Genomic DNA, 25,410 nt, shown 5'->3' with positions numbered 1-25,410 from the left:
AATAGCTCACAAGTAAGCTCACTATTGTTATTAGTGTGAGTAAGCGCACACTAATCTACCTATTATCCCATCCTATCCATTCCCATTTTTTTTCAAGAGAAATTTCTGAGCCTATTTCATTTCTACTCCCAACTCTATACTAGTTATAACCAACCCCTAATAATGTTCCTAGCCCTGAGGACAAACTTTGTTGGGAGAGGGGACGTTTTCTAGAATTACTTCTAGCTGTCATTGTCACGGGGGTAATGTTATTTATTTTCTTTCTTTCTGTTTTTTTTTTTTTTGAATTTGCTCTTGTAGACCAGGCTGACCTTGAACTTACAGAGATCTGCCCGAGTGAGGGGTGATGTTATTTCTATGGGATCCTATAAAAACTAAAATGATGGTTAAGTTTCAAGATTACTGTCTGGTATAATTGCAGATGGTTTCTGAGTAGTTGATACAGCACATTTCCAATCAATAATCTATCAATTTCTGCATTACCTTGTGCTAGAGGACTTGGGAGACCCGTATGGGATCGGATGTGTGTTATGTATGTGAGACAAAGCCTATTCATGATTATGTCTTGAACCTGAATAAATAGTGAAGTCAATTCTCTATCACCTGGAATAAATTTAGCGGTTTCAATAAGCAAGACAATTCTTTCTGCATATTGAGAATTAGTAACTATATTGGGAGGTTCTTTAAAATCCGTGAGTACAATGAGAACAGCATATAATTCTGACGTTTTGACAGAATCATAAGGGCTTTGCTCCACTTTACTTAACTCTTCTGATTTGTAACCTGCTTTTCCTGATTTATTTGCATCAGTATAGAATGTACAGGTTCCAGGTGTTGGTGTGTCATGTACAATGCAAGGAAGGATCCAATCCTGGAACTAGCTCTTGTAGACCAGGCTGGCCTTGAACTCACAGAGACAATTAGTTCTCTTTATAAGGTTAATTCTATTGCATTTGGGATAGTTGTTATTAATCTCTACCAAAACATTAGTATAAGCTCTTTGCCAGAGTTCATTGTCTTCTCATAATTTTCTAATTTCATCATTATTAAAAGATACTATAATTTCTGCTTGGTCTATTTCTGCTAATTGATAAAGTCCCAATTTTTCTTTTTTAATTAATTCAGAGACCTTTTCCACATAAGATTTGAATTTTTTACTTGGTTTATGCAGTTAAAAGATCCATTTGAAGATAATATCTACCCTCTGCATTAAAATTATGGTAGGGGAATATTTGGAGGGTAATATGACCAGAATGTAGTTAAGATTAGGATCCATACAATCCACATGTGCCTCCTGTAATTTCTCTTTAATTAAAGTCAATTCTTTCTCAACTTCAGCTGTTAATTCCCTGGGACTATTTAAGTCTTTGTCACCTTCTAAGGTTTTGTTTAAATGAGTTATTTTATGAGGTTTTATTTCAGAAGTGAGCCATAGATTGGAAATGTCTCCTAGCAATCTTTGGAAGTCATTAAGAGTCTGCAATTGATCTCTCCTAATTTGCCCTTTTTGTGTTCTAATTTTCTGTAAACCTATTTTATAATCTAGATAATTGATAAAATCTCCTCTTTATGTTTTTTCAGGATCAATTTGTAATCCCCAACTAGGTAAAACTTTCTTTACATCTTCAAACATTCTTTCTAAAGTATCTATATTTGAATCAGATAGCAAAATGTCATCCATGAAATGGCAAACTATAGATTCTGGAAATTGCTTACATATTATTTCCATTAGCTGACTTACAAAATACTGGCACTGGGTGGGGCTATTTAACTTTATCTATGGGAGGAGCCTCCATTGTTATCTTTTAGTAGCTTGAGAATTATTGTTAAGTAGGCATTGTGAAGGCATTTTTACCTGTATTTTTCTTGTAAAGATATAGTGAAGAAACAATCTTTTAAATCAATAACTTTAAGAGGCCATCCTTTAGGCAATAGAGAAGGCAAAGGAATTCCAGATTGTAGAGAACTTGTTGGTTGAATCACCTTATTAGTAGCTCTTTGATCTGTCACCATTCTCCATTTTCTAGATTTCTTTTTAACATCAATTACAAAAGGCTCTCAATTTGGTTGATTCTTCAATATGCTGAGCATCTAATTACTTCTGTACCAGCTGTTCTAAAGCCTGCAGTTTGTGTCTCTATTGTTAAAGGCCATTTTTTCACCCAGTTAGGTTTCTTAGTTAACAATTTTAAAGGTAGGGCCTTTGGTACCTCTTAAGTTTTGTTAGTTGTTTTGTGTTTTGTACAGCCTGAATGGTTGGTGACAGTTTCTTATAGTACCTTATATACCTTCCTAGAAACATGAACTGGTTTATGGTCTGTTTCTGAGACTGCAGGAGTGTTAATCTGGGTATTCCATTGCTGCAACAGATCACGGCTCCATAGATTCACTGCTATATTAGCCACATATGGCCTTAGCCTTCCTCTCTGTCCTTCTGACTCTACCCATTCAATCCATCTTTTACTTTGTTTTACTTGAGATAGGGTTACAATTCCTAAGAAATGAACATTTGCCTTCCAAAGAGGCCAATTTGAATGCCATGATTCTGGACTAATAATAGTCACCTTAGCACCTGTGTTTAATAATAATCCTTACCCGGGCGGTGGTGGTGCACACCTTTAATCCCAGCACTCAGAAGGCAGAGGCAGGCGGATCTCTGTGAGTCTGAGGCCAGCCTGGTCTACAAGAGCTAGTTCCAGGACAGGCTCCAAAGATACAGAGAAGTCCTTATCTTGAAAAACCAAAAAAAAAAAAAATTTCTTCAATTACAATGTTTTTTATACTCTGAGCTTTGGTCTTTGATCATTTATCGAAGTATGGCAAAATATACTTTCCCTATTTCCTATTGGAATTTTTGATTAATCCTCCATATTTATTTAATCACCCAGAGCAGTATGACTTTTTTACACTAGGCAATGGATTTTATAAATTTCCAGTGACTGGGAGTGGTTGAACAATGTTTGACCTGGGCACCTGTTAGAGGCCCCCAACGAGTTTCTCAATGGTAACAGGTTTCTCTTGTTGATCTACATTCATTGGTCGAATGTCGGGCTTTGCTGAATCTTCTACATAGTCCAGAAGCTTGCCATTCCCAGAGGAATTTTTTTGTCATTCCCAGAGGAAACATTATTTCTAGGAATGCCTTGTCTACAGTCCCTTCTCAGATGTCCTATTCTACCACAATTAAAATAATTGGTATGTTGATGTCTCTTCATACTTTTGGAAATTGCTTCTCCTACCCAAGTCTCAGTGTTAGAGTCAAATGAATCAACATTGGCTATGTGCAGGACCCATTCTTCCATTGATACTGATTTGACCTTTAAAGACCCATGTATCTTTTTGCATTCTAAGATGGCAATTTTTTTTTATTTTTTTGTTTTTCGTTTTTTGAGACAGGGTTTCTCAGTAGCTTTGGAGCCTGTTCTGGAACTAGCTCTTGTAGACCAGGCCGGCCTCAAATCCACAGAGATCTGCCTGCCTCTGCCTCCTGAGTGCTGGGATTAACGGCGTGCACCACCACTGCCCAGCCTAAGCTGACATTTTCAAAAACCAATGATTCAATAAATATTTGTCTAGCTTCTGGATCTGTTACCCCTATTTGTACAGCTTTAGTTAATCTTTGTAAAAAGTCACTAAATGGTTCTCTTGATGTCTTGTATGACCTTAGTATTTGATTCAATTCTTCTTTCTAGTTCTTGAATCCTGTCCCAAGCATTCAAGGCTACTGTATGGCATAGGGACAAGATGTGTTCATTTTAAATAACTTGACTCTATGGATCAGCATAATGGCCCTCACCAAGAATTTAATATTGGGAAGCCTCAAATCTTTTGACTCTATCTTGATGTTCCAGGGCTTTAGCCTCCTCTCTACAATAGTGTTTCTTCTGTAACTGTGGTTCATCTTCTAGCATCGCTGAGATAAATTGAAGGCAATCATGTGGAGTGACTCTATTGCTTGAAACCCATGTCTTTAACATCTCCCTAACAAATGGTGAATGCATGCCATATGATACCACTTCTTACTTAATTTCTTTTAGATCTTTCATACCTATAGGTTTCCATTTACATTCTGTATATCCGTTTGGGTTTTGAGTATTTGTTGGAAACTCTTAATAAGTCTTCTCTGACCCTGAGAGGTACTGGTGATGCTCAATCCTTTGTCTGTATCTTCTCTCCTTGCTTATCAGTTCTGACAAGTTCCTCAACCAATTCACATGTTTTTATCACTCTCTTTTGTAAATCCTGAATCTCTTGACTTGTGAATATTTCTAATGATTTCATCAAATAAATTAACCTCAGGGTCTCATTCTGTACATGTGACTACAAGGTTTTAAATTTTTCCATTAATGACATCTTCTCATCCTTAGATATTATTTGGGTGGCGTGTAGATTGCCTCCCTGAAGGGGTGTTCTCTCCGCTAACTTATAACTTTTTAACAGGTTTTGATTGTCCATTTCAACAGTATGAGTCCTTTCAGATAATATCTCAGAACCCTTTTGTAAGGCTTCATAACCCATTGACATGAATTAAGTTTTGCCTGTCAAATTAATGTTATCATTTTCTATAGTCTGAATCCTTCCAACTGAAGACTGTATCATTCCTAAAAGTTTCTCATTCTTGACTCTGTTATCAAACCATTTCCTCAAGGATATAATATGAAGAACAAATTTAATAGCTGCCAAGGGCACAAAAATATACGTACCAGGTAGGTCACATTACTCTTGTAGAATTTCATCCATAGTAGAAACAAAAAGGTTGTTAAATTCCTGGATTGTGATATTGTCTGTAATTATCTTTGGGTTGGTTTACAATTTTCAAATTTACTTATTTATTAATCAAACTAACTTATCTCCATTATAATTTTCAGCAAATTGTCATAGCTGTAATAATCTTGATTGGTCAGCAGGTGTCGCAGTTGCAGCAGTAAGGCCGGTCTTAGATCAGTGCCTGAATTACCTGAACGTAGAATTACTAACAAATTTAGTTAATTACTGTTATGAGTCTGTAAGGACAAATAAGTCCAGGAGTATTAGGAGGCAATATTAAATGAAATGATATGAGTTTATAAAAATAAGCCCAGAAATGTTAAGACGCAATATTAGGTGTCACACACAAAATGAAACTAAAAAGCATGAAGCAATGTGTGCAGTGGTGATAAGAGTTTGAGCTGGTGAACAAGTGTGACGTCACTATATGATAAGCAGACATGTGTGCTAATCTAAAAAGAAAAAAGTACCATAGCCACAAAATAGTATAAAAACTTGAGGCTCACGACCAGGAGACATTCTCAAAATGACTTGCTAGGCATGCTGTCAGAGCGGTCATAGAGAATCCAACGAACCAGCAACTTCACAACTGAGACCGTACAAGAGCCAGAGAACTAGCTCTTGCCTGTGGATCAAGACTTGCTGACTGGCTGGCTTGCTGACTTGCTGATAGACCTTCCAAGAGCCAGAGAACTAGCTCTTGCCTGCGGATCAAGACTTGCTGATCCAGAGGCCTACGTCGAGAGCCACGGACCATTATCAGGTCGTATACACCAATGCCTCAGTAAGATAGGATAGAAGACCTTGCCTAGGACACATAGGAACCTTTGCTGAATGTGTGATGTGATTGAAGGTGTGATGTGATTGATGTTTACTTATATTTGATATAAGAATAATTAGGGATTTAAATGATTGTTAGAGTTTTGATGTTTGCCCATACCTGCTAACAATTGGAGATTTGACTATTGGCATAATAAACTTGTTCCTAGAACAAACACTGTGGTCATCCTGAGTATTTACTTGCAGACCTCTAAGTAAGGGCAGAATGCCCGCTCAGGAATAAGGCTCGCGACAATTACTTAAGAGCAGCACACCCACATACAGACAAGGTTTGAGTTGGGCAGAATATCAAGGAACCCACAGCTTGCAGGCAGTCGCAAGCCGCAAGGTTCCTGGCCAGATCTCGGACCAGGCATTCGCAGATCTGAACCGGGAACATAAGTCTGTGTTCCAGGTGCATGGTTAGAGTCTCTGCTACAGGAGGCAGAGCTTGGCCTGGTGACAGTAGACCTGGAGAAGCCAGATAAAATGTGGAGGAGTTCCGGTAGAAATTCACAGGCGGCAATGACTTTGCCGCTTAGTAGATAGGATCAAGCCATACTGACACAGGGTGGCAAGTATTGCCACGTTGTTGCAGTGGGCCAGTCAAGCCAAACCATGCACAGCAGCACACGGGTGTTTCGGCTGCTTGGGGTGTGAGAAGGTCACAGGCGAGGCTCTGGGCAGGGACCTGGCAATGCCGTGGACTCAGGCCATGTGGGCATACAAGAGAGTTCCACAATAGCCCAGAATGGAGTATAACAAAGACTTATTTATTTGGGGATAAACTCACAGAAAGGGTAATGATTCATAGTTCTCTGCACACGCTGGGAACTGGAACTGAATTCAGCAATCAAGACGCGTGTGCACGCTTTTCATCTGCATTTATAGTACATGAGACCCCGCCCAAAGTGGGCTGGTATCTTAAAGACTGTGGGCTGAAGGAGTTCCCACAATACAAACTCAGGAATTTTACACACGCAAGTCAAATGTTTACCACTGAGCTACATCCCCAGCACTAAGAAGTGCTTTCTGTAAGTGCAGAGGCAAAAATTCCCCACTAATAAAGAGGGGCTGGAGCGATGGCTCTGTTGTAAGGAGTGTTTGCTTAGAGGACCCAGGTTCAAGTCTGGTGCGGGAGAATTATCTATATTCTGTCAATCATATTTTAATAAAACGCTGATTGGCCAGGCAGGCAGTATAGGCGGGAAAGCCAGACAGGAAGTAGGGGTGGAGCAAAGAGACTGGGAGTATTCTGGAAGCAGAAGCTCTCTCTCAGCCACTCCTGCACAGACCACCGAAGAGGCAACATGTAAGCTGTCACACTGAGAAAGGTACTGAGCCCATGTGGCTAAAATAGATAAGGATAATGGGGTAATATATGTTATAAGAGCTAATAAGTAGCCTGACCAAATGGGCCAATCAGTTTATAACCTAATGTAGACTCCATGTGATTTTCCTTGGGACTTGCTGGCTTGTTGGGGTACCGGGCGGGACAGAAACCCCAACAAGCCGGCCCTCATGTTACACAAGTCCCAGCATCAACATGGCAGCTCACCTCCCAATCCTCCCAAACTGTGATAACTAGGGACCAAGCATCCCCATGTATGAGTTAATGGGGGCCACTCTGATTTAAACGGCCACACGGGGCTTCAGGGGTGCAAGCACAGGTCTTCATTGAGAAGCAGGGCTTTCACCCACTGACCCATTTCCCTAGCCTATGACATTTTAAAAAATTAAATAAAATAATTTTTTTAAAGTGAAAGTATCCCTGCCTCTGCACCCCCTGCCTCCCCTTCCCATGTGTTATGTTTTCCTGCAGGCACCACCATACTGTTTGACTATGAAGCATAGGAACGGAACCAAGTATTCCTATGTACCAGGCAAACACTCTACCACCTGAGTTATATCTCCAGCTGAATCTTGTATTTTGAGCAAGATTTCATGTCAGTAGGAAATGTATCCTTGGGGGATTTTTTTATGCATACATGTATGTATTTATGTGAATGTACATTCGGGTACACAGGGGTGTGTGTGTGTGTGTGTGTGTGTGTGTGTGTGTGCGCGCGCGCGCGCGCGCGCGCTTTATGCAGTATAGTGTAGGCCAGAAAACAACCTCTGATGTTATTCTCAGAACATTGCCTACCTCCTTTAAGGGAAAACCTCTCACTGCCTGAGCTCATTAACTAGGGTAAGATGACTGGCCAGCAAGCTTCAAGGATTCCCCTGTCCCCACCTTCCCAGCCCTGGATTTACAAAGACAAGCCTGGCTTTTTTTTTTTTTTTTTTTTTACTTTGGATTCTGGTACCTGAACTCACATTCTCATGCTTGTGGGGAGATTGAGCCAGGGGCCTTTTTTTTAACCCAGCAAGCACCGCACCAGTTAAATCATAACCCCATCACCTTTTGTTATTTTTCTAAACAGATGAAAAGTATGCCATTGTTTGAGTAAGCCATGAAATTATGAATTTCTGGAAACAAATCTACATTGTTTCCACATCTTTTCCCTTTTCTTTCCCTCTTCCTTCTCCTTGATTCCTCCCTCGCTTCCTTCCGTTCCTCTTGAACTGGTCTTAACCTTCTGACCCTTTTTCTTCCCTCATCTCCAGGCTGGCGTCAATAGGGAACCAAGGTTGACGCTGAACCCTTTATCTTCCGGCCTCCATCTCTAAAATGCACATCGGTTATTGTGCCCTGCTTTGCTTCCTACTGTCCTTTGAAGTCCCACTGTCCTTTGAAGAAAGACACAACTTTGGAGCCATAAAGGTAAAGAAAGATCACTTGCTGCTCTTGCACAGGACTTGGGTTTGGTCCTCGGAACAAACACAGCAGCTCACAACCCTCTGTAACTCCACAGCCACTGCACATGTGATGCACAGACACGGGGTTTCCATCTGGGCGCCAGCTTCCTCCCTCTCTGCATGTGGCCTGTGTGAGGCCAGGATAAGGAGGGGAGAGCTTGTTTGAATTTCGCCATCGGCAAGACTGTTGTTTTGCAATACCCAATGTGAAAACAGGAGAAAGAAACTGACTAATTCTGTACTGGAAGTGTTTGCCTTCAAAGATGAGTAGGCAGAAAGATGCAAAGAAGGAAGCGAGAGAAACACACACGGGTGAGGTCTCTGAACCAAAACTCGAGGAAAAGCCAAAACCTGAGCAAAACCAGAGAAGGAAAAACCACAAGAGGAAAAAAAAAATCAAAAAGAGAAAAAAAATCAAAAGAAACTTTTAAGGAAATGCTAAGTCAAGATCTTCAGGGTCTTAAAGATGATAAACAAAACAGGCATTAAACAATGAGGCCATGGCGAGAGAAGAGGAGGAAACAGGACATAGGGAGCATGAGAAACACACAGTGATTCCTTGTAAGCCTAAATAATGGAGTTTGCCTTGATTTTTGTTTTATCTGAGATTACCATGGCGATATAGCTGTCTAAATTAATATTTTCTTCACATACTTTAACCTATCTTCCTACTTTGCATCTGTTGTTCTAAATGGTTTTACATGTATTTCTTCTTATCTTGTTACTTTTTTAAAATTATACTTGGAATCAATCTCCAGGTCTCTGGCTTTCCATAAGACAGCATTACATTACTGATTTACAAAGCACGTGCTTCCGATGGGATACTTTTTAAAAGTTTTCCTGATATTAAATCTCTCTGCTGATGCAATAAATCAGATCAGTACAAATTAAAAGTCCAGGTTTAATGAGCAAAGCAACTCCTGGGTGGTCCTGGGTGGGGGGAAGAGAAATCATGTGGCAGGTGAGGGGGGCTACACCCTAAACAGCCTGTAGGAGTGGTCTTGAGGATCTCAAGGGAGGAGGATCTTGGTGGGTTTTCTCAGGTCTGGAAAGGGAAGAGTGAGACCAGGTGGCATTTCCATCTAAACATCCCAGACTCCTTGGCTATATGGATGTAGGTTCATGTCTGGCTACTTCCTGCAGGCATGGGATACTGTGGGGACAGGAGAGCTGGGAGTCAGTGGGCCCACGCTTAGTTTGAAGGTATGGATGAAGAAGCATTTGGTTAGCTGCTATCCTGGAGACCTCAGGCATCTGCTCCTTGAGGAGGCTAAGAAGGCAGGTTGCTAGGAGAAAAATTATGAATGGGGCTAGCCATGGGAAGAGGGATGGGATGGAAGAATGCCCTGGACAAGAGAGATGAGGGTGAATGAGCGAGACACAAGAGCAGATATGCCCTTCATTGGGATAGCTTGGAAAACCAGGTCCCAGTTGCTGGATAGGTGCCCTCTTGAGCCGGGAGAGGTGGTACCAGCACTGAGGTCCCAGGAGTGTTGGGGTCCGGTGCTAGCTCGGACCATAAATTATTTCTCTAAACCAGACCCCAACATAAACTCTCTCTCTGGACCGGTGGAGGCACAGGAATAAAGACACAACTCACATGGCTTTATCGGGAGGGAGATTCTCAGTGGTCTCTCATGAAGTCCTGGGTTCACATCGTGAAGAATTCCTCTCACTTTATTCTCTAAACAGCTTTTATACCAAAACATAAACTGAGGGGCAAATACATTAGCATTCTGTGTCCTAGGTAACCAGGTGAATGTCTTTTAGTCACGTCCACAACTACCTGTGTGCTCTATATTCTAGCTGTCACATAGGCTGAATTAGCATTTCTTTCCAGGCATCCTCCAAATTACAAAGAAAGGAGTAAAACAACATCCTGACCTTTTGTTAGGTTAGTGACAACCTGTCTTGAATGTTATATGACTTCTCTGGATACTAGCCATGACCTGAGAGCTTGGCTGTCACACCATGTAGAAATATGGGCCTACAATCCACTCTTTCTTATTAATTTTAATAAAGCCTGTGCTTCTGCAACAGGACAGAATGATCATGCCTGACTTGGGCAAAGACCTCTTCATTTACCCAAATTTTCCCATCTTTGGAACAGGCATTCATATTTGCAAACTCCTATCTTAGGCATCTGGGAAAAAGAAGCCTCAAACCTGTCATTGACTGCTTATCTCTGAGAAGAAAAGGGATTAAAGGAGAGAGATACTTTTGAGCTCTGTGTCTTGGAGCCATACTTTCTTGTCAGGATAAATTATAATATTTTATGAATGATTGTGCTCCCAAAGGCTATAGTCTCCTATTTAAAGAAGAGAATCACCTGAGTTGAGAATGCTTCTTCAGCTAGTTTAGTGCAGCTCTTAAATCTTTGACATTGTATCAAAATCTAAAATTCTTAACATATGCATTAAGCCTAAACATTTACAGGGTGTTCGTGTGGGACCATGGTCTGTATTCTGTCAATTATATTTTAAATAAATGCTGATTGGCCAGTAGCCAGGCAGGAAGTATGGGGGCGGGGGCAACCAGACAGGAAGTAAAGGTGGGTCAAGGAGAACAGGAGAATTCTGGGAAGGAGGAAGCCCATTCCTCTGCAGTCCTGCCCAGACACAGAAGAAGGAAGATGTGACTGCCTCACTGAAAAAGGTACTGAGCCATGTGGCTAACATAGATAAGAATAATGGGTTAATATAAGTTATTAATAAGTTAATAAGAAGCCTGAGCTAATGGACCAATCAGTTTATGATTAATGTAGACCTCTGTGTGATTTCTTTGGGACTTAATGATTGCAGGAACTGGGCAGGACAAAAAACCCCAACAACAGGGTGTGTCAAACTTTTCTCAGCAGTTGACAGGGCAATATCATATCTTATCTTAAGATATCATATCTTAAGATATCTTAAGATATCATATCTTAGCACTGCTGGTCAATACCAACTTTTCCAAATATCTTTAGGTCAATAACTTGATTCTCAGCATTATTAGTCAATACCAACTTTTCTCAGCATCTTTTATGCAGTTACAAATATCATCACTTTTAGGTCAATACCATAACAGTGAATCAACAAACATATCACAATTTTCTTAAATTCACATTAATCAAAAGATAAGAAAAGCTTTTCTGATGGCTAAGAGTTCAATGATATTGCTGTTATCAAATACCAGTTCCAGTCTCTGAACAACAGTTAAACTCTTAGTCTGCCCCCTTCTTAAGTGAAGAGAGGTTTCAGTCATTTATTATTTTGAGTCTTTCTTTCTCTAAGGGGAAAGTTTAGTTCTTAGTTCTCAGGTTTAATATTTAATCAAAGTGAGTTCTGTGTCTCAAAGATTAAAACAGTAAAATGTTCAATCTCAGCTCCACAGCAAACAGGATTCAGACTGCAGAGAATTGTAGTCACCGTGGTTAGGTCATCTCAGCAGGGCCTCTGTCCTGTGTTGTCCCAAGTATGGAAGCAGCTCAGCATCCGTCCCTCAGTGCAATGTGGCACCCTGCAGTGTAGAGTGGTAGCAGGTTCTGTGGCGGCCTCTATCTATTCTGTAAATGTGCCAACAAGAGTTAGGAGGTAATGGAGTTTTTTATGAGTGGACATGTGGGTGAAGTTAGCCTGCCAGGTGAGGTTGGTGTCATCAAAGCTGGTGCAGGGGATGGCGTATCTGGAGGGCCAAGCTGATGCAGGGGCTGGCATACCTGGAGGGCCCCCTGTGGGTTGGGCTTTGTACTCTTTTCCCAGGGACATTCAGGTACCTGTAAAACAGCTGGAGTAGATTTTTCACCTTGGAAAGGCGTTGACTCTGGGTAAAAGGCATGAACATTTTTTCTAAGGCCTGGTTTTATCCCCATGAAGCACACCTTTAAGTATCAATTTGCTGAAATTGAAGAAATTGAGCAAGTAAAGGAGGAGCGAGTTGGACATGCCTACTATGTTCCAAGCCCCTTTCTAATGTTAACCTGATGTGGGATGCCCCTCCATATTCTGTGAATATGTTTTTTTTTTTTTTTTTTTTTACCATTGGTTAATAAAGAGGCTCTTTTGGTTTACGGCAGGACAGAATAGAGCAGGGTAGAAAAGCCAAACAAAGATAGGGTGAGAAAGAAGTCAGAGTCAGGAGAGATGCCAGCAGTCACCAAAGGAATAAGATACCACAGCATTACCTGTAAGTCATGGTGATAGGCAGATTACTAGAAATGGGTTAACTTATACATAGAGTTAGCAAGTAAGAAGCCTGAGTCATGCACCAATCAGTTTGTAATTGACATTAAGTCTCGGAGTGATTACTTGGAAACTGGCGGGCAGGAGAGAAACCTCCCGTGACATTAACCTGTCTCTAAAAGCTGGGACCAGTAAAATTCACAGAAATTTAAGGATTCCTGAAAATGTGTGTAATAGGTGCTCTATTAGTTTATCAAAACCGCATCTATCAATGCTAAAACGCTGAACCTCTGAGTTACATCTGACACTTGTTTATCCTGGGCCATGAAGCCTGTGACTGAGAGAGCCACACCTGTCTGTACTTTTCACAGGAGACTTAACCATTGATCCAATGAGCACCAAGGTGCTTGTTGCCTTGGGAGATCAGGGAAGAGCTGTTGAACTGATAAATCTATCAGTACCCTAGTCATCAAAGTCAGATCTGAGCTGGATAAGTGAATGAGCAGAAGTGAAGACAGATTTCCAGTTACCTAGGCAATCCCAGGTTTCTCCATGGTCATTGGAGGCCAAAGTCCCAGAAGCAGTAACTGTCTTCAGCTGCCAAACCCAAAAGATTTGGCAGGCTTTCCACTTCAGATGACCAGTTTGAAAATCTTGTAATAAGAGCTTACAGTGTAAAGAATGAGCTGCAGGGCTGAAGGTGAGGACGGAGACACGGCAAGGTGAGAGATCGTCAAGACGGAGCAGAAGATAAGGGACACATCCAACCAGCTAGAGCCCAAGTCATGGGTCTCCCAGGCTGTAGGGAGAGGAGAGTGATTAGGAGAAACCTTGTGGGTGCAGTAGGCTGCAGGGACCAGAGGAGCACACAGGTGACCCATTGAGGACCAGATCAACAGGTACTGTAAGGGAGAACAGAAACACAAGGATGAAACACCTGTGCAGCTCAGAGTGGGAGAGCAGGTGGAACAGATTCGTTGCAGGGAGAATCCCAGCATGACCAGATCACATGCCATAAATGAGAGGCACACAGACAAAAAGAACTGGAAAGGTGTGAGGGGAGGAGAAACAGAGCCCAAGAATGCTGGGTAAGGGGGCTCAGATGATCTAACCCCAATTTGGATAAATTATAAATTTTGCAGTGACTGGTTACCGAATTTAGAGCTAGTGTTTCCCAATGCAATGTTTTTGGTCTTCCCTGTGCTGGAGACCAAAAACTAAGGCACAGAGCATCCTCTGTGATAGAATGGTGTGTGTAGCAGGGGGTTGTCTCTGGATAGTATTGGAGCCCACAGTTTTGAATTCGTTCATCTTAACTAAAGGTCAGAGAGTTCAAACCTATTCTTACTCCTCAAGGACAGGATGTTTGGTCAAAGGTGTGGCTGCTGGATGTAGAAAGCCGGATGCTTGACTTAGGGTATGTAGGTGAAGACAGCTCATATGTTCCCAGTTGCCCAGACCCAAATCATAACTCAGAAACTGTATTAATTACAACACTGTTTGGCTGATGTCTTGGGCATATTTTTAGCTAGCTCTTACATCTTAAATTAACCCATTTCTATTATTTTGTAATTTACCATGAGGCTCGTGGGTTGTTACCGCTCGCTTCTTGGGCAGTTACATGGCATCTCCTTCACTCTGCCTACTCTCTCTATCTCTCTCTCTTCCAGCCTGGCTATATTCTGCCCTGTCACAGGCCAAAGAAGCTTTATTCATCAGTCAATAAAAAACATATACAGAAGGACATCCCACATCAGGGCATGGTTACTGGGTGTTTCGAGATATAAGGAGGCAATTACACTTGTTTGTTCATTGTATCATTGGGAGGGAAGTCTTTTGCCCTCCCCAAAAGGGGTATCTATAGGACTATGAGTAATAACTTGAGGTTGTTACAGTATTCACTGGAAGCCCTCCCAACTCTATCTTCTGTCTCTTGTCTATTTTTTTTCTCAATCCTTACTCCCCTTTTCAGGAACTGGGTTGCTCTGGTGCAGCTGCACCCTGCTGGCAGAGGATTGGGGGATCTTAGACCTGGGAAGAGGCAGCTGGCACCTCGATTATTTATCTATCTATCTATCTATCTATCTATCTATCTATCTATCTATTTATTTATATTTTATGTAGATATTGGTCTGTGTGAGGATGTTGGATCCCTTGGAACTGGGATTGTAGACAGTTGTGAGTTGCCATGAGGGTGTTGGGGATTGAACCTGGGTCCTCTGGAAGAGCAGACAGTGCTCTTAGTCACTGAGCCATCTCTCCAGCCCTCAGTCGGTACCTCTTTAAGGCAGTGGCTGGGAATGGGTTTCACCAAAATCAGTTTCCTCTGGCAGAGAGGTGGGACAGGGAGGAGAGAGAGAGAAAGAGAGAGAATGGCTTCCCACAAACACACCATGTGGTCATGGAAAGACTCAACTCACCTCCACCAAACACACCAGATGAAAGATTTCTGTACCCAATATTAAGTCTCTCTACTGATGCAAGAAATCAAATCAGGCCAAACTGAAAGTCCAGATTTAATGGGCAAAGCAACTCCCAGGTGGCCAGGGGAGGGAGAGGAGAAAACCATGTAGCAGGTGTGTGGGGAGAAACGTGCATCTTAAATAACCTAAGGCATGATCTTGAGCATCTCAGGGGGAGGAGCTGACCCTTGCTGGGCTTTCTCAGGGATAGGCACTAGAATGGGAGGAGTGAGGCTGGCAGGGCTTCCACCTATACACTTAATGAAATAGGTAACGATGTGGTATAGAATATTTGCAAAAAGTGGGCGTTGGTGGCACACACCTTTACTATCCGCACTTGGAAGGAAAAGGCAGGTGGATCTCTGTGAATCTGAGGTCAGTCTGGTTTACAGAGTGAGTTCTAGGACAGTTGGGGCTGTTATATAGAGAAACCAAAAAAAAAAAAAAACTCAAAAAAACAAAAAACAAAAAGTATATTTGTGGAAGACAAGGGTCCATTTCTATATTACATAGATGCCCAGAAAAGCTAGTTAAGACTAAGACTTCACAATCTCAGCAGTAGAATTATGAATTATTTTGTTATTTTGTATTTTCCATGTTCCTAAAATGAACTCACATTGTTTTTGCTAAGAATAATGTTAGTTTTAAGTTTTATATTAAGGGTTGGAGAGATGTCTCAGTGGCCATAAGTCCTTGCTGCTCTTGCACAGGACCTGAGTTCAGGTCCCATACCCATTTGATGGCTCACAAACATCTATGAATCTAGTTTCTGGGAATCCAATGCCCCTTCTGACTTCTGTGGGCATGAGGGTAGCATGTAGTGTGCAGACACATATGTAGGGGGTTGATTCCACCAACAGAGAGTAAAGACGATTACCCAAATTCTTAGGTTAAATTAAACAAGCTTTATTTTCTGTCTGACAGGGATAGCTTCCTAACTCTGGGCTTTGAGAAAATCACATTAAAGACAGGAGAAGTTGGGATTTTATGGCCCCCAAAACTGTAAGATTAGGGGTTTTTCAAGGGTTTGGGATTTCCATAGGAATTTTGGTTATGTGGGAACCTAATTGAATATCTCAAAAGTATTTGGCAGATCATCTTGTCTTATCAGGGAAGAGGTTAGGGTCAAATTCCAGAAAATGGGTCAAGACCTCGTCAAATCCAAGTTTTACAGAAAACAGGAATGAATGTATTTTGACCTTGTAACAAGACGATGTTATGCCCATATGATGGTTTAGATATGGAAGGAATAGGAAGGGGGAGATAGAGAGAGAGAGTGTGAGAGAGAGAGACAGAGAGACAGAAAGAGAAACGGGGGAGGGGAGAAGAGGCCACAGCCACCTCTTCCAAAGAGAGATGGGGCAGAGAGAGCACAGGCTGGAAACAGAAGGAAGATCTGCTTGCCTCAGCAGAAGGGGAAGACTAAGTGGGGCTGTCTCTTAAAAGGACAGGACAGACCATTACATTCCCATCTCTTTTTTATAATAAAAATGCGGGAGGTTAGGCACAACAGGTTAAAGGAATTGGGACAGTGGATTCTCACGACTGCTTCCTGCTTATTTGCGGGTGTCATCTTGGGGGGAGACCTGAGAAGGCTGGGTGCTGGCCACATCCTGGCATAGCTAGTCTCTTTGCTCCTGTCTGATGTTTGTGGTATGGAAATGGTCAATGTCTCTTACACCAGTTTAAGGTATTGGTATAACAGAGGACAAAATTAAGATTAAGAAGAAAAAAATTTTTAGGATCTGGGAATTGAGAGGGGTGTATTTGACCTGTTTAAGGTGGATCCTTTAATTCAACTCCATGGAACTCACAAGAATTTTTTTGGGTTTATGAAAACATTAGAATGATTGTGACAAATATTTTTGAAAAATGAAAAGTATCTTTAAGACTATGAAAGGCAGCATGAGAGAGAGAATTTTGTTAACTTGTTTGGTGAGGTTGTCCTGAAGGACCCCAACTCATTTTAACCACAGTTATACCGTTTTGCAAAGGTTCACAGATAACAAGCTCAGTTCAGAACCTCCGGAATGCTGAGCAGATAACAAGCTTAATTCAGGGCCTCCGGAATGCTGAGCAAAGATACCTGAGGTTAGAGCAAGGACAGCCTTATCTGGCTGCAAGACAGGGGATTTATGGACTGGCCATAGAAACAAAGAAAGAGAGGATTGCGAGGCCTGAGTCATGTATAAAGCGGGGCTCGTCACGAGTCAGGGGCTGTGCAATCAGACATCTGGTCGCCAACCAGGAAAGGGGGACAGGATAAGAGGAGCAGTAAACCGCTGAGTAGTCCCCTCATTGTTATTTAGGTTAAGAATTTACCACCCTGCATCTTGCTTCTGTAAACCTCGCTTTTTGCTCTCCTATAAGAACCCCTCACGCCCAACCTGCGGGTGCGCAAGTCCTCCGAGAGACTTTGTTGCCCCAGGTACCTGCGTATCCAATAAACCTCTTGCTGTTTGCATCCGGCTGCGTGTTTTCGACTGATCTTTGGGCACGGGGTCTCTCCCGAAGGAAGACGCCCACGGGAGTCTTTCAGTCCTTTTAAATGGCAAACCTCTCAGCTGTCAAACTGCATCAGAGATCTTTGAGAAGGATAAAATTTTACTTGAGTTATTGTTTAAAAAATGACAGAGAACTTACCTTGGTTGGCACCTAGGGCTACTCCTCAGGTCCTCCATGGTCGCTGAGGGTCAAATTTTCCTTTTGTTGTTTATCTCAGGGCCTGCCAGGCTCCAGAAGACCCTGTGGGCTAAGAAATCTGTAGGAAGACAAGCCTACCTTGACCTGAGCAGCTAGGCTGTCGATTCCAGCGATTCTGTCCACTGTCTGGTGATCTTCAGTTTAGATGAAAGGCAGCTTTGCCCAGTGGTCAGTGCTTGGTAGTTGAAGTGAATTGTGGATGGACGTTGTTCTGTGCCCATTTGTCTTCTGTCTTCTTTGGAGTAGAGTGCTGCTGCTAGGAGCCAATCTGTCTCTTTTTGTTATGAAAAGTCTTTTAATAATTAAACATTTAAATGCCATATTCCCTAGATCTCTGAGCAGTTGAGGGCTGTTTATTTGTTATAACTACAGTGTAGGATCTGCCTGGAGAACTGAGTCCAACCTTGACTGTACTGGCTCTCAACTTAACAGGTGATATTTGTACTTGTGAAAGACAAAGTTTAAGAGTGAGGTGCAGATCCCCAAGGGTGGGCAGCAGGGGTTCACCAGGGCACCACCGGAGGCCTCTGTGGGTCCCAGGCAGGTGGGAGGCAGTGGGTGACAGACCTTGGCAGGTCGGTGGGTCAGCTGGTCCCACGAGGAGCCATGGTAGGTGAGAGACAGAGACAGATAGGTATGGCAGGCAGAGAGAGAGGGTTTGGAGTTAGTTTATTCAGTGGGTTATGGGAGGAAAGGGAAGTGGGGAGGAAGAGAGAGAAACAGAGAGAAACACGGGGGAGGGGAGGAGGAGGAGGAGAGAAGAGGCTGCAGCCACCTCTGCTGAAGAGAGATGGGACAGAGAGCACAAGCTAGAAGCAGAAGGAAGATCCCCTTGCTTTGGGGTAGTGGGCGGGGCTTGTCTCTTAAAAGGATAGGATAGATCATCATAGCCCAGATCACAGTCTCCCCAAAAACAACCAGGAGACCGAGTCCTTGTATATAAAAGCAGAGAGCCTTTATTCTTACACAAGCTTGCAAACTCGGACTCTCTGTGTGTCCAATGTATTGGAGTGATCAGAGAGCCCCGATTTCAGTTGGGGTGGGGTTTTTACAGTAGCAAAGGTGGGAGTGAGGGATTTCTAAGGTTCAGGACCCATGATTGACCCACATTTGTCTAGGGTGTCCTGGTGAAAAGTGATGGGTGTGTGCTGGCAGGTGATCCAATCTACAATGGTTGGAATGTTAGGAATTTACTTTGGATATGTTCCTGGGTGGTGCCTCCGCAGGCGGTAGGCGCAGTTCGTGTTCTTTCTTGGAACCCCATATTGCCTTAGGGTAAACTACTGAGACTCAGTGCTGGGGAGCAAAGACCTGTATTTGGTTATAGTCATCTTAGCTCACAAGTTAAGTAAGCTATTCACCTCTGTAGGACAAGAGCAAGTTCCAGGCTCAGGAAATAACCCACTATCTTCCTATCTCTCCCTGTGAGTTAAGAGTGCCTATAGACTTGCAGGCCCCAAGCCCCAGAAGTAATTAGCAACCCCCCTGTTAGTAAACATTTGTAGACCCTCAGCATTTCCTTATCTTTTCCTATCAGCTAGGGATGTCTCCAGACCTGACATTCTAGCATCCAACCTTCTTTTTGTTATATAATGCTCCTAAGAAAAGATAAAATTGAGAGCTTGATCAGAATACAGACTTGCTGTCCGTTTCTCGTGTCTCTTGTCCCTTTCATTCCTCTCCTTCGGGGTTTGTGCTCCAGATTCGTAGCCCATTGGTTGGGACAACTCAGGTCTCTATTGAGTTTGTCATAGCTGGGCCCTACAATGGTTTTAATCTTAACATGGAGTCAGGTTGGTCTATCATAGGTAAAACACACATAGATATAAAATTAAATTAAAAATAATATATATAAATAAAATTTATAACACACACACACACACACACAAAACAATCTCACTGCATAGCTGTGGTTGTCCTAGAACTCACTATGTAGACCAGGCTGGCCTTGAGCTAAAAGATATCTGCTTGCCTCTGCTTCCCAATGGCTAGCTTAATTTTTTTACACATATATTTACATATATGTGCATACACATATATGCAAACATATATGCACACATACATATACAACACACATATATGTGCATACATGTACATGCATGCATACTTGCACGCACATAATGCATACTTGTATGCATATACATGCATGCACATATTTGCATATGTCTACATACATGTGAACACATTTACATATTTTTTTCAGTGACACACACACACACACACACACACACACACACACACACACACAGAAAGGGAGAGGGAGAGAGACAGAGGGGCGCCAGGTAGTGGTTGCAAGTGCCTTTAATCCCAGCATTTGGGAGGCAGAGGCAGGTGGTCTACAGGTGGATAGCCAGGACTACACAGAGAAACCCTGTCTCTAAAAGTCAAAACCAACCAACCAAAAGCACTTAAAAAAATCTGAACAATAATAAATGGACCACTAGGACGGGGAGCCTTCATAAAATAGACTTGTCAAAGCCCACTTTGTCCAACTAGTTCCTCCTCGGAAATGCCCTGCTTGACGCCTACATAATCTCCTTATTCCCACAGCTCCCATCCCACACAATAGGCTGTGAAATTTGACCCCTTCGGCCTACCGTAGCCGGAAGTGCGCTCGACATTGCTTCCCGGCCTTCCCTTTGCTTTTCTCCCCCTCGTCTCCCTCACGCTGCCTCCCCATCCCCGCTGTCTCTCTCTGAGGTTTTTTTGTGTTTGTCGGCGAGGCCGAGCCCTGGCGTCGCAATCTGGGGTCCGTGTGGAGAGACGCATCCCTGTGGTGAGGAGCGGCGTTGTTGGGAGGACGGACTGAGGGAGGCTGAGGCGGACCCGGGCTGCTTTTCTCTTGGGAGCCCGCGGCTGTGTGAGGACACTCGGCGGAGGGCGGAGAAGGCCGGGGGCGGGGCCGAGCGGGTGGCGGGTGTGAGGTCGGGGCGGCGGGCGCTGCACTGGGGCTGCTGCTGCCGCTGTGATCCTGCCGCCGAGCCCGGTGCGCGCGGTTCCTGGAGCATGGGCGTGAGTGGTCGCTTTCGCTGCAGGCTTTGCTCTGTTCACGCAGGGAGACCTTTTCTGTCTTCCTTCGCTTTGTGCTGGGCATGGAATCCGGGACCTGGTGCCACTGAGAACCCCTTCCCTAACGCAGCCATCCCCCTGCCTGGTCGTAGGAGCTACTTTCCACAGGGAAGCCAAATAACGTGAGAAAGAGGAGTAAAAGAACCCACGATGGAATTAGTTAATTCCGATTCGCTGTCCGCAGGTGGCCGTCGCACTTAGATTAGATGCAGTGTAGAGACAGAGTCATCTTATTAATTTTAATAAACACGTGATGAATACCCTAAGTGTTGTAGACTACCACCCGTCTCAGTACTTCAGCTAGAGGTAAGCATTGACAGGCGTTTACTTTTTTTAAACTCCAGACTCCTCATGCCTACTGCTTGTTGCACTACATACATAGTACAGATCAGAAACACAAAGAGAAACACAAAGAATGCAAAAGAAAAGTTATCAAGGGCTGTATACACTGTTTCAGAATATTAAGATCAGCTGAGTTCATGCCAGGGAGATAAGAAAGGCCACCTCAGAATGACTTCTGTGTCAGATTAGTGAGAAACTATCTTGACATAGTAACTACAAGGTCCGAAAACCTTTTTGTTTGTTTTTTGTTTTTGAGTCTGGGTCTTGTAGGCAGAGTTTTCCATTGGAACTGCTAGCTCCCAAATAACCACAGAGAGACTTATTCATTATAAATGGTCAGCAGATAGCTTAGGCTTGTCTCCAGCCAGCTCTTACAACTTAAACTAACACATTCTATTCATCTATGTGCTGCACTGAGGCTCTTCTACCTCATCTATGAACTTCCAATGTTTCTTCCACACCTGACTTGCTCTTCCTCTGGCTCTGCCCTCCTCCTCCCCAGCATTCTCTTTACCCTGAAATTCCTGCTTATCCATTGACCAGTCAGCCTTCTGTTATCGAGAGCAACTCATCTTCACAGTGTATAAAAGGCCTCGAATTCCAGGTGGATACCTGCCTCTGCCACCACTGCCTAGATCTCAAATACTTTATTTGTATTTTCTGTGTGATTGGTGTGTCTGTCTGTCTGTGTCTGTGTATAAATGTGCTTATGCACTTTACCTTATTCTCTTGAGACAGTATCTCTAATAGAATCTGAAGCCTATAGTTCTGGGAAATACCCAACAGCACTGGTCTTATAGGCACTTAAGTCTTTGGCTGACTGTCATAGTCACTGTTCTATTGCTGTGACGAGACACTGTGACCAAGACAGCACATAAAATAAAGCATTTAATTGTTGTCTTGAATCCAGTTTGAGAGGCTTAATTTATTGTCATCATGCTGGAGAATATGCTGTTGCTCATGACACTGCAGCAGTAGCTCAGAGCTACATCCTGATTCCCAGGCCGAGTGAGATAGACACAGGACCTGACATGGACCTTTGAAACCTCAAAGCCCACCCCTCCCCCTCAGTGACACACTGCCTTCAATAAGGCCATACCTCCTAATTCTTGTAATCCATTCCAACAGTCCCCCTCCCTGGTGACTGAGCCTGTGGGGGCTGTTCTCATGTAAACCACACTGGTTTTTTAACATGTGTGCTGGAGATTTGAACTAGGATAATCTTGCTTGCACAGCAAGCTCTCCTACCCACTGAGCCCTCTCCCAGCCCTTCAAATAGACTTGACTCTCTCTTGGTTGTTGAAGATAGTTCTTAACAGGTAGTATCCCTTTTGTTTGATTTATTTGTTTATTTTGCAGCACTAGGGATGTGAACCAGGGGTCCCTGTACATGTTAGGCAAGTTCTGTCTCACTAAGTCCCTGGCTTTCTCATTGTGTCTTAACTCCTGATAACTACATCCCTGAACCCTTCTACTTTCCTACAGCTCCGTGAAGCCATGGCTGCCTTAAGAAAATCAGCTCAAGATATCCAGAAGTTCATGGATGCTGTCAACAAGAAAAGCAGTTCCCAGGATCTGCACAAAGGTTGGTGTTGAGGAGTAGCTACAGAGATGAGAGGTGTCCACAGTCGGTCTGAGCTTGTTTGGTGTGGTGGCTCAGACTGGTAACTGTTGTTACTATTGCTGTTAGTAAGGAGTGGAGTAGCCAGTTGTGGTGTCTCGTGCTGGTAGGGTATGCCGAAGGATACCTTTTGGTACGAGCGTGGGGATGTTCTGTATTCAATGTTCTGTTTCTCCTGTTAGCATAAACAGTTGAGTTGTCTTGTATTTCTGTCTTTGTCCAAGAGTTCAGCAAAAGTGTCTAATGGTTGCAGAATACCTTAGCTTTCTTTATTTCCTATACTACGTTCTTGTTTTTGAGATAGTGTCTTTGGTATCCCAGGCTGGCCTTGAATTTGCTGTGTTGCTAAGGACGATTCTCCTCCCTTCTCTACCTAAGTTGCTGAGGTTCACATTCGGAGCTTTGTGCATGCTAGGTAAGCACTCCACCAGCTGAGCTGCTTCCCCATCCTACCATACTGCCCTCTTGACCTTTCCTTTCTCTGATGTCACTCTGTATAACAACTCTGTGTGTCCCTAGGAACCCTGGATCAGATGTCTGGAAAACTGAGCAAAGATGGGGACCTGATAGTCAGCATGCAGATTCTGGGCAAGAAGAGGACCAAGACTTGGCACAAAGGCACCCTTATTGTCATCCAGACTGTTGGTATGTTCAAGCTAGAGGAACGACTAAGGAAAGGTCACCTGTAGGTCTCCATTGCTGATTCCTTCCCCAAAGTCTTTCCTTTCGTCTCCTACATTGCACCCAGGACTTAGAGCTGTGTTGTTGTCCTTTGTTTTGTTTTAATTCTGTTTGTCTTTTTCCAGGGCTAGGAAAGAAATACAAAGTGAAGTTTGACAACAAAGGCAAGAGTCTGCTGTCCGGCAACCATATCGCCTACGATTACCACCCTCCTGCCGACAAGCTGTTTGTGGGCAGTCGAGTGGTGGTCAAATACAAAGATGGAAATCAGGTCTGGCTTTATGCTGGCATTGTAGCTGAGACCCCCAACGTCAAGAACAAGCTCAGGTACCTGGGCGGATTTGTAGATTGTAGGGGAGCTGAGAGCACAGCACCCCACTATTCATACCATGGGCGAGATTTCACTGCCAGCTTTTGTGTTCTCATCCTTTGTAATCAGAAACCCTTTCTCTCTCTTCCCATGTCATTTCTTTTCTTTTTTTTCTTTTTTCTTTTTTTTTTTTGTTTTTCGAGACAGGATTTCTCTGTGGCTTTGGAGCCTGTCCTGGAACTAGCTCTTGTAGACCAGGCTGTCCTCGAACTCACAGAGATCCACCTGCCTCTGCCTCCCAAGTGCTGAGATTAAAGGCGTGCGCCACCACCGCCCGGCTTCTTTTCTTCTTTTAAAGACAGCATCTCTATGTGTAGTTCAGGCTACTGTCATATTTTTGTTTGTTTTTTTTGAGATAGGGTTTCTCTGTAGTCCTGGCCATCCTGGAACTTGGTCTGTAGGCCATGATGGTTCAGAACTCAAGAGAGTTACCTGCCTTTGCCTCTGGAGTGCTGGGATTAAAGATGTGCACCACCATGCCCGGCTTTCTGCCTGCTCATTTTAGTGTAGTGTAGGATTACCTGCTTAGGGCTGCACCCTCTGCAGTGTGCTGGACTATCCCTCAAGAAAATGCCCTACAGATTTGTCTACTGACCAGTGTAATGGAAGCATTTTCTCCTTCCTTTTCAATTTTTTAAAATATTTTTATCTATCTATCTATCTATCTATCTAGCTATTTATTTCGGTGACAGGATCTTATAACTCTGGGTTGCCTAGAACTCAATATATAGTCCATCCTGTCCTAAATCTCACAGAGATCCACCTGCCTTGGCCTCCTAAGTATTGGCATTAAAGGCTGCGTCATGCTGCCAGATTAGAGGTATTGTCTTAATTGACATTTCTTCTTCTCAAATGATCTTAGGCTTGTGTTACATTTGCAAAATAAATAGCACACTTTAATTTATAAAATTGTAGTTTAGCCATGTATGGAGGCGAATGCCTTTAAGGAGGCAGAGGGCTCTCTGAGTTGGAGACCAGTGTGGTCTACAAAGGCAGTTCCAGGACAGCCAGGGCTGTTAAACAGACAAACCTTCTGTCAAAAAACCAAAATAAAATACATAATTTGCAATTAAAAAAATTGCTGTATGACTTGCAGGGTGACTCAAACCTATAATCTTGTCAAAAAGCTGTGGCACATGGATCACTTCAAATTTGAGGATAGCCTGGGCTACTTGGTGTGGTCCAGTGTAGCCTAAGTGACACTGTGAGATCTTGTCTTATAAAACTATTGATTGTTAGCTGGGTGTGGTTCCAATTGCTTATAATCCCAGCACTTGGGAACTGGCGAGAGGAGGTTCTCAGTAGTTCAAGGTCAGCAGCCTTGCAGTAAGAGACCCTATTTCAACAAAGGGGCTAAAGACCTGTGTATGGGAGTACTTGCTGCTCTCTAAATGACCTGATTTAAGTTTCCAGCAGCCATATCTGATGTTCACAACTATCTGTAAGTCTTACTCCATGGGATCTGACATCTCTGCCTATTCAAGTGCCTTCACTTAGGTACTCAAACTTAAATGTAGGCATAGATACATATAATTAAAAATAATAAAAATCCACCCAGAGTTATACAGAGAAACCTTGTCTTGAAAAACCAAAACAAAACAAAATCAAAACAAA

The 25,410-nt window shown here is 43.0% G+C and overlaps 1 protein-coding gene across 1 annotated transcript; it reads left to right on the top strand.

Moving 5' to 3' along the window:
* The first annotated feature begins 5,062 nt into the window (after window positions 1-5,062).
* LOC148119461 (histone-lysine N-methyltransferase SETDB1-like) lies at window positions 5,063-24,992 on the top strand. Its single transcript, XM_087897409.1, has 7 exons — window positions 5,063-5,530; window positions 8,197-8,353; window positions 22,610-22,709; window positions 23,124-23,160; window positions 23,265-23,386; window positions 23,552-23,753; window positions 24,893-24,992. Exons 2-7 carry the CDS (start codon window positions 8,261-8,263, stop codon window positions 24,990-24,992), a joined length of 654 nt encoding a protein of 217 aa, XP_087753535.1. The 5' UTR covers window positions 5,063-5,530; window positions 8,197-8,260.
* The last annotated feature ends 418 nt before the right edge of the window (window positions 24,993-25,410 follow it).

This window comes from Myodes glareolus, chromosome 17 (genome assembly GCF_982192425.1).
Source record: "Myodes glareolus chromosome 17, mMyoGla1.1, whole genome shotgun sequence".
Taxonomy (NCBI): domain Eukaryota; kingdom Metazoa; phylum Chordata; class Mammalia; order Rodentia; family Cricetidae; genus Myodes; species Myodes glareolus.
The sequence above is the reverse complement of the archived record's forward strand: the minus strand, read 5'-3'. Positions and strand labels throughout refer to the sequence as shown.